The sequence below is a fragment of the Sander lucioperca genome, chromosome 1 (assembly GCF_008315115.2).
Source record: "Sander lucioperca isolate FBNREF2018 chromosome 1, SLUC_FBN_1.2, whole genome shotgun sequence".
Taxonomy (NCBI): domain Eukaryota; kingdom Metazoa; phylum Chordata; class Actinopteri; order Perciformes; family Percidae; genus Sander; species Sander lucioperca.
In genome coordinates, this window is record NC_050173.1 from 25,404,600 (window position 1) to 25,414,254 (window position 9,655).

Sequence of the window (9,655 nt, forward strand, 5' to 3'; positions counted from 1 at the left end):
ATATTTTACCTTACTTACTGAAAAAGTTGTATTAGACGTTTTAATGCATCATCTAGCTAACGATAGTTAGCAGTCTTGTATCTTATGGATATATGTAATTAGCTAACGTTAGTTCATAGGTAACGTTAACATTAGCGATAAAACACTGAAGTCGTTAGGTGCTGGTAACGTTAAATATAAGGGGGACATTTATTATGACGTTAGCTAGGCTGGCAGTTACTTCTGATATTTTTTTCAACAGACAATGCCTGTAGTTTGGTAACGTTACAGTAAGTAGTTTTTAATTAATTCAAATAAATTAAAAGAGCAGCTGTACCATATTTGTTGCGCTGCGCTTGCCGCTGAGTTCAGCGCCCTAAGTGAGGAGCATCTCGCTGCAGTCTGCGGGAAGCGGGGCTTGACATCAAGCCCATCCAAGTCAGTCATTTTTTTTTTTTACCTACGTCGTCTCCCCATACGCTCGAACCATACAGTCTATGGCTCGAACGGACCAAGACGGTAGCAAACCTCATATCCTCTTGTTTCACATTAGATGACAGAAACTGATGTAAGCTAAACACAAACGACATTTCATGCATCCGGTGAAAGCCTTGTTTTCATGAGCTTCTGGGGCTAGCTGCTAGCTAGCTCGGAAGCTACATCTGATGGAAGGCAGGTTGCTAATTAGCCAATGCTAAAAAGTATGGAAGTAGCCTACTAGTTTCCCCTGCTTTCTATCAATATTCCTCAGTATTTGTCTTTTGGTGTAGTTTGCTAACATGCTCGTAGACATGTAAATGAACTGCTAGCTAAGTCAACGGTCAACACCTTTTATATTGTAACGTGAAAGCTCAGGCTGCGTTAGCTTCAGCTAAACCACAGCCGCAACTTGCACTGCCCCGTTAAAATGCAACTTCAACCCTCGGATATAACGGTAATCACGTAGCGATTTTACTGTATCTAAACATCTGTATGTGTGTTCGACCTTTTGAAATACTTAGATTAGGTGTGTTACTGTGCAGGTAATATTCGAGGAGCATCTCGCATGATTGTGAATTCTACTGAAACAGATAGACCATTTAAAGACTCAGGAACCCTTTGCAGGTGTTTTGGATTAATTAGCTGATTAGAGTGGGACATTTTGAGCCTAAAATATTGAACCTTTTCACAATATTCAAATTTTCTGAGGGTTTTCATAAACTGTAAGCCATAGTCATCAAAATGATAACAAATACAGGCTTGAAATATCTCGCTTTGCATGTAATAAGTCTATATAATTAGTTTTACCTTTTAAGTTGAATTACTGAAATAAATGAACTTTTGCACAATATTCTAATTTTTCGAGTTTTACCTGTATGCTTCTGGTTCACCTGTTAATTGTTAAAGCAAAATCGCCCCTTTGTACATTTGGTTGTGACTGAATTCTTGCTGTTAATATGAAAGTCCATAACGAAACAACACACCATTATACTTTTGAGGGCTAAATTAAATGAAATATGGCTCGTTTTCCGTTTGAACACATTGTCATCAATATTAACAAGGTTTAAAATGACCCATTTTTCAAATTTGGATATCATTTCAAAATCAGAAATCAGTAGTAACTACATGAAAACTTCACTGTTGCATGAAATATCGTTTGTTTAGCCTACATCATCAGTTTCTATCTAATGTGAATCAAGAGGATCTATCAGCTTCGCTACCAGGCTGTCTTTTTTTTTTTTTTTTTTGTCTTCAAAAAACTTTATTATTCAAGTACAGATCCATAAACACATTGAAAACATTAAATGCATACATACATACACGAAAAAGGGGCGCATTAAATTTACATTAAAGAGGTTGTAAGGCATTGTAAATGTTCAGAGTCCGGATGGCTTTCTTATTTGTCAGTCCTTTTTTAAGGTTTTAAAATATAATTTCATGTCATTTTTAAATTGGTGACTAGCCTATTCGGTTTTCTTTCAGATCATTTACATTTATAGATATAAAATTTTCAAATAAAATTAAAAGATTCAAAATAAAAAACCTATACAAATAATTTTCTTCATAGTAAAAAAATTCTACCAGGCTGTCTTGGTCATGGATGTATTAAGAGAACGGTCTTGGTCCGTTAGAGCGTATGGGGAATGACGTAAATAAAAAAAAAAAGACTGACTTGGATGTGGGCGGGGATTGATGTCAAGCCCCGCCTTCCCGCAGACTGCAGCGAGATGTACTTGCCCTAAGTTCAATCAGACCTAAGTTAGGCTCCAACACATCCGTTATTTAAGCTAGCTAGCCATACGTTAGCATTTAGCTTCACTTGCCTCGGGATATCCTAGGTAACGTAAAACATCTACATATAACATTAACGTTAACTAACTGTAAGAAGGGGTTAGCGGTGTTATACATGTATACAGAAATGGGTCTAAAGCACTCAATGAATGTGTAGCTAGTTAATACCACTTAACCAAATTCGTTAACGCTTAACAGTTAGCTAGCTAGTCAACAAACTAGCTAACCCCTAGCAACAACGAATTAGCAAAGTCAGTTAGCTTAACCTAAACCCAACCTTATCTTCTTGCAGGTCTTCAAATGGCTTACTGGATCTGTTGCAACTCCTGCTTCCTCTCCCCCAGTGCTGAAAGAAAACTAGCTGTCACAACCTGTGGCCATATCATCTGTAGTATCTGTTATCAGAAAGGTAGACAGGTTTATGATACTAATCAATCACTGTTGTGTAAAGTTATGTTTGGATAGCTAGCTAATGTTTAACAGTTCAGCGCCATATCTTTTACTTCAGTTGTACCAGACAGGTGAAAGTGATTAAACAGGGACATCTGTTGGACTTTAAGGGGTATCGCAGCGCTGATGACTCAGTTTTACATCAGGGTGTGGCTACTCAAGCCAGGAGCTTAAAACTAAACTTTTCCATGCCTAAGACACAAACGAGTCTCCCAGTAAACAGACTTTCCCTTAAGACAATTTTGACAGTATTTATTCGTCACACTTTGATGTTGTTATTGTCCATTTTTATGTAACAGCAGAGGGAGTGAAATCTCTCAAGTCATGCTCTGTTAGTGTATGCTTCTCCTCATATACTCCAGAGTAAAATTACACCATTAAACATTGGATATGGGATACATACAGGAGAGTACTCTCCTGGAAGTCCCTTGGTCCCACTTTGGGAGCCTCTAATCATATTCACAAGGTCTAATCTCAGTCAGACGCTCAAGAGTTTGATTTTAATTTGCTCTCTCTTTCGGGGGTTACACTTACTGTAATTAATTTTGGTTGTCAGGTGCCAGCAATTTGAAACCCTAATTTTGTTCAGTTCCTGTATTGGATTTAGAGTCTACACATCCTCTATTCAGTATGAGCCTCGAACGATAATGCATTTTTTCCATATATAATTGAAACTTTTCTTTTAGGCAAACCAGGTCAGTGTTTAATATGCAACACCAAATGCCAAGTATCACCTCTCACTGACAAAGTAAGCATCATTCTTCTCATTTAATGGCATCCTCGGGTGGCTGTGGGGCTGTCTGCATGGGATAACATCACAACAGACTAATATCATTTCACAGTCCTACTGTCATTACAGACATGTGAAATGTCTTTGTTTCAGAGCAGCTCAGAGGTGAAGGCCCTGTTCTCCGACATCAATGTTGTGGCAACCAAACACTTCACGGAAATCAGCAAAGTTTGGTCATTTTCTATCCCACAAAATATTAAAAACAGTCTTGTTAACTGTTCATATCAGTTCAGGATTAGGGTCTGTCTCAGACAGTTCATGATGGTTTGAGTTATACAGTATATACAATACGTGTTTTTATATAGACTTTACATTACTGATGACTTATACTTTCTTCCTTTTTGTCAGGTTCTAATGTTCCAGGCAAGACATCAAAAGAGACTGTTGACCTACTACCAGCAAAGGGTGTGAGAGTGTGTGTGTGTGTGTGTGTGTGTGTGTGTGTGTGTGTGTGTGTGTGTGTGTGTGTGCGGAAAACCTGGGTGGCATACATTTTTTGAACCCCCCCCCCCAACCATGTTGAAAGTAAAATTTAATTTGTTTCCTGTTCTATTTGTCTACTAAAATAGATATTAACACTACTACTGTACTAGTTAATTACCAACCATTTTATTAATTACAGAATGAGAAACTAGAAGATGTGTTAGTCAAGATGAAGCAAGAAATGCAGCAGATGGCAAAGTAAGTTAAACCATAAGTTTATAATAAGTTAATGCATTTTCATACATATTTTTTAAACTGCAGTTTATGAAAAGTTTGGTGCCTTTCTTTATATTTTAATGTTTTCCTTTTAAAGGAAGCTGAATGAACAGAGTGCCTACATCACTAAGCTGGAAAACTCTTTTCAGCATCAGAGGTACAGCACAGAGAGTAGATACGTATTATATGCTTATTAAGAATAATCATATTACATACATGCTGAAGTTCTGATAATGGGATATTAAAAGATGAGTAACTCATCCAAAAAAAAAAACATCTGTAGTATTGCTCATGTGTTACAATTTTATCATTCTCCAAGATTTGATACCTTTTTAAGAAATATAACTATATTCAAAATGTTTCTTGGGCAATCATTTTGTTAATACTTGTAACTTTGATTTGTAGCTGGCAAGTTTTCCTACTTTAACAGCCACTATGCTGTGTCATTAGCCAGTCTTTAAACGTTCCACAAACTGGTCTATTCTAAAAAAAATATCTTTCATTTTCCAAAGCATTTGGCTGATGTTTAATTTTAATTTCTCATTCTGTAGACAATCTTTTCAGCATCCTTCATGTGCACATGATTATCAAATGTCATACTGCATGCATCAGTGATCATAATGCTCATGAAATAAAAGACTAAAATTAGACAAAATCTAAAGTAAAACTTGTAATGGTTTGGAATTAAATGGCCTCTTTGAGTTTGGCAGCAGCTTAGCATATAAAGTTATTTACAACCAGCTGGCTGTTGTTCCTCACCTCTCACTAGGTGTCACTCCTGCCACATCTACTCCTGGAAAGTTACAACCACGACCAACACTGAATTAGTTTAAAGGGACAGGTTTATTCTTTTTCTTTTATAGACCGAAGACGTATATTTTTTATGTTTAAGTTCTGGTTTAAACATTAATATGTATCTGAATAATAATTTCAGCAAATATTACAGCCTACAGTGTTAGATAATATTTAGATTATCCACATAGAGCTCTACATCATTCACTTATCATTCATGAGTACTGCAAGTCCTTTTTAAATGTTCTGTAATAAACAAACTAAAGGTAGAAATACTGTAAGAAAAAACTCTGACCTAACTTCTTATTAAAGATTGTTTGTCTGGCTTAATGGGGAGAAGAGTTCTCACCCATTCTCTTATTCTAGGACTCAAATCAACAATTGATTGATTTATTAACATTGTTTATTACTGTTCTCACTCAGTGCCAAAGTTTCATCAGGGCCTCAGATGAGCCACAGTTCCCATACTCCACATGGACATAAATCAGGTAAACAATAGCATCATAATTGTAGGTCATCATGTGCTCTACTCAAATCAGGGCTGTAGGCAAGACCACTTAAGTCCGAGACCAAGACAAGTCAAGTCCAAGTCGACAAGTCCCAAATCTGACCAGATCAGATGGGCTTGAGTTAGAGTCAGGACCATGTTCTGATAGCAGTTCCCATTAAGTATTATTCATGGTTGTTTCACTGTTGTTCATTGTAAGAGTCAAATGTGATATAACTTCAATCACTTTATACATTATTTTTGGTTGTGAATTTGCGCAAATTCTGCATTGTTTACTAAAATTGGGATTATGACTTCAACCAAAGAAAAAAACTGGGGGAAAAAACTGGGGGACTAGAAACAGACAAGTTTGAGATAAAAGTTAAAAAAACATTTTGAGACCAGACTCACAAACAAATACTAGTAATAAAAAAATAAAAATAGATGACATCCCCAAAATTGTATAAATTAGGATTCAACATTAAGAATTTTTATTGTTTTTAAGGCGGACCAATCAAGACTATTACTTCTTGCATTACGCCTGTTTTACAAAGCTCTATACTACATGTAGTAAGAAGATGCACAGCCAAGCAGGATTGGCTAGTGGCTGAAAAAAAAAAACCGTCTTGGTGGTCATATCACTAAACCAGGTTTTTTCCTACATTCCCTGCATGATCACTAATGTCTCATTATCATTAATAGAGTATGGTGGCTGTTAATGTTGTGTTTCTTGGTGTCAGTCCTACAGATGCAGTATAACTCCCCCTTGTCCCTCTCAAGACACTCCTCAACGACTAATATGTGAGTATTGTCCTTCCTTCCCTAACTGTTCACTGTATTTCTGAACATCTCAGTCTGTGTTTCTTTTTACTCTGCATTTAATTACCTCTCACTATAAGAGCGAAAGAGAGAGAATGTTGGAGGTATTTCACAGTACAAACAAGCTATATCCTGAGTTCAGCCCCTATGTCTTATGTTAGCTTTAGCTGCTGTACAGCTTTGCCCTGCCCTGTGGTTATCTACACACACACACACACACACACACACACACACACACACACACACACACACACCTGAATAAGCTAAGCTTTGCTTGGGTTTAGTCAAGATTCCCTATTGGGTTGCCCAGACACCATTGACACAGGATTGATTGTCTGCTTGAGTTTAATAGTACTAATGTTGTTTCATCCACTGAGACTTTAGATTCTGCCACTGAGCAAATAAATGACAGACAGCGGATATTAACCCCATTTGCAGTACTACCGCCACGCCTGCAGGGTCAATTCAGTTTTGATTTTGAAAGGAGTTGTTATAGAAATAATATGTACGAGTGCTTTTCAAAATATTTAGATTTAAGTCACTAAATAAAATAAAAAATTGGACCCACAAAATCAAAGAGTTTCATTAGAAGCCTTGATATTTTGCAGTTGTTCTCAAGTTTTGGAGAAATGCATGATGATTTCAATAAATAAGCAAACAAATATGATAAATAATGTTGAATAAACAACCAGCTAATACTAGTCATAGAATTGTTTTTCCTTAAAAACCAATGAATGCATAAAATAATAATAAAAAAAAATCAGTTTAAAAAATCAAATACTATTAAAATGATGTGCTTTTTTATGAATTTGCAAGGTAAAAATCAATCATGTAAAAGCATGAAATGATCTCACTCTAGTGTAATAATGTTGAAATGATCAACTTGCATTCTATTTTACATTACATCACAATAATTTACTGCAATGTCTGTAAAACTATGAATGTTGCTGCTACATATATACATTTGGCTTGTTATTAAAAAAAAAGTTCAGGCACCACTGCAGTGCTCAGCCAACTGAACCCAACAGGACTTAATGAAGCATGCTCTCATGTCTTGCAGCACTGAAAACATGGACCTGGATGAAAGAAGTCTGTTCAGAAAAGTAAGTGTCATTATTTTCCTTGCAGTAGGCTTCCATTTCTGCTGTGCAGTTTGTGTAATGTAATTTATGAACTCTGTCAAGATTATACAGCATCTTGACATTTACTTCAAGACTTTTAGTACATAAATAAAAGTGTTGAAAAACAAGCAAACTAAATATAATGATTTGTCTCTGTCTTTCAGCCTAACACTGTCCCCAGACTGTCATTGATCAGTCCTCCACAAGATGGACGGATGGGTGTGTGCTTTGCTGTGCCTATCATCAAATTTTGCTTTTGGTACTCACTGTAGGAAGAGCTGTTGTCCTTGTCAAATTTAGCTCATAACCTTGGATCTACTTTGGTGGCTGCTCTGTTAGGACATTATACCCGTAAAATCACGTTCAGTGGTTTGACGCCTAATATGTATACAAGCAAGGCACTAAAGGCGCTTTAAGAAATGACACGTTACCTAGGATGTAACACAATTAAGTCTCTCTGCCAAAGGTATGCATCTAAAGTTGCATATTTATAAACAAGATGTCACATTGACACAGACACTATAATCATCTGACAAAATCATCTTGCAAACTTGTTTGGTGGTTATGGACTCCACAGTTGACCACCTACAGTGATTAAACTGATACAGATGTTGGCTGTTGTTATGTTTAGGATTACGTCTATTGAGCTCCTTCTCTTTGATTATGTACTTTAATCCCTTAAAGGATTTGACCTCCATTGTGGAAGCTAAATGAGGTGACAGCCTTCAAATGTTATTAGGATTGTGTAGATCCTTACTAAATCTGTGTGAGCGTTTGGTTTAGTAAATATTGCATTGAAGGAAATCATAATATTTAAAGAGCAGCAGATACATTGGGCACAGACAATTAAATGTGTTGTTATTACCACAAATGGCATGTGCCATTTATTATAAAGCTTTCTGTAGCAGAGGGTTGTGTACATGCTGTAGATGTTTTGCCTTGTTGGGTAGCAACATCTACGTTTGTGTGTGACAATTGGAAGATGTTTTCCCCCATTTATCTTGTCTTCCTGGAGGATTTTCCAAACTAAACTTGCAGCATGTTATGGAAGAAGAGACACATAAGCCTATAATGACCCAGAAATATCTCAGGCATTTTAAAAATCATTATGAGCCATAATATCTGTTTTACGAATTAACGTTGGTTCTCTCTGGTGTTATGTTTAGGCACCATCCCTCACAGGTCGTCCAATCAAAACATGTTGGCGAACCATTCTGCACGCTCTGCCACAGTCAGGTGACTCATTTCATTCATTAAATGGCATGATAAAATCAAAATAATGCAGAGTCCTTATTTTACATATCCTAACTTATACAAGCTAAGCTATTTCAACTTCACGTTGACACTATGAGCAACTTGTCTGACTGATTGAATGTATACATACATCACACTACTCACGAGCACACCAAATCTTCGGCTGAGAATTGTCCCCAACAAATACACTATTTACTCCTATTTGAGTGACATTTGCTAGTTTTAGGAAATGACTTAACCTTTTTAAGAAATGATTATTTTAAAGATAAAAAAAGCTGGGGACATTGGAAAGTATTTAGAGACAGACTAACGCAGTGTTGCTTTGGTAATTTAATGGTATTTCATGACAATAACAAAAGAAAGTAAATACAACACAACACAAAGTGTAAATAAACTCTTCTCTCCTCTTCCAGTCGTTTTCAAGGATCTCCAGTGACCCCAGATATTTCATACGACCAGAGTTCTGGATGGAAGTCTCCCATCTTCAAACCTCTCTCCTCCTTCAGACACTCCATGGCCTCCCTGGTTTGCCCTCCTCCTTAACAAACACACACATAAACTGACATGAAGCCTTTAGAGGAAATACACCTGGCCACTGACGTGTATATAGAGGTATTTATGTCTCTCACAACCTAAAATGAGTCACCAAAGAGTTTGTGTAATGTGTTTTAACGACCCCGGATTCACAGATGAAATTTATTTGGCTTGTATTGTACTGTACATTGATGACTAAACTCTTTCTGTGTTGTTGAATTGTCTCACAATGAATTAAAGGGTTGAAATGATGACACAAGTCTGGTTGCTTTTAAATGAAATATAGTGCACAGTATATTTGGTCGCATTTGAGGTTATCTACTAGAGTTAGAGTTGTTTAGCCGTGTTGTTTTGAAAGTGAACTACTTACACTAATCCAGCAGAGAGACCTACATGCCTCAACTTACAGAGCTTACAAGCCTCTCGCCGAAGGCACAATCTGAAGTCATGCTCACTCTG

At 36.6% G+C, this 9,655-nt stretch overlaps 1 protein-coding gene across 3 annotated transcripts; it reads left to right on the forward strand.

The window, feature by feature from the left end:
* The first annotated feature begins 144 nt into the window (after positions 1 to 144).
* Positions 145 to 9,453, forward strand: LOC116052259 (probable E3 SUMO-protein ligase RNF212). Of its 3 annotated transcripts, none has more exons than XM_031302793.2 (13): positions 145 to 269; positions 2,543 to 2,659; positions 3,387 to 3,448; positions 3,584 to 3,658; positions 3,839 to 3,895; positions 4,113 to 4,171; positions 4,287 to 4,346; positions 5,405 to 5,469; positions 6,209 to 6,269; positions 7,348 to 7,390; positions 7,573 to 7,627; positions 8,575 to 8,644; positions 9,076 to 9,453. In XM_031302793.2, the coding sequence occupies exons 2-13, from the start codon at positions 2,551 to 2,553 to the stop codon at positions 9,203 to 9,205; spliced, it is 846 nt and encodes a 281-aa protein (XP_031158653.1). In that variant the 5' UTR covers positions 145 to 269; positions 2,543 to 2,550; the 3' UTR covers positions 9,206 to 9,453. The 3 variants fall into 3 exon arrangements, with proteins under 3 accessions (XP_031158653.1, XP_035857038.1, XP_031158654.1); XM_036001145.1 differs by having other exon boundaries at positions 145 to 258; XM_031302794.2 differs by lacking the exon at positions 145 to 269 and adding an exon at positions 2,184 to 2,297.
* The last annotated feature ends 202 nt before the right edge of the window (positions 9,454 to 9,655 follow it).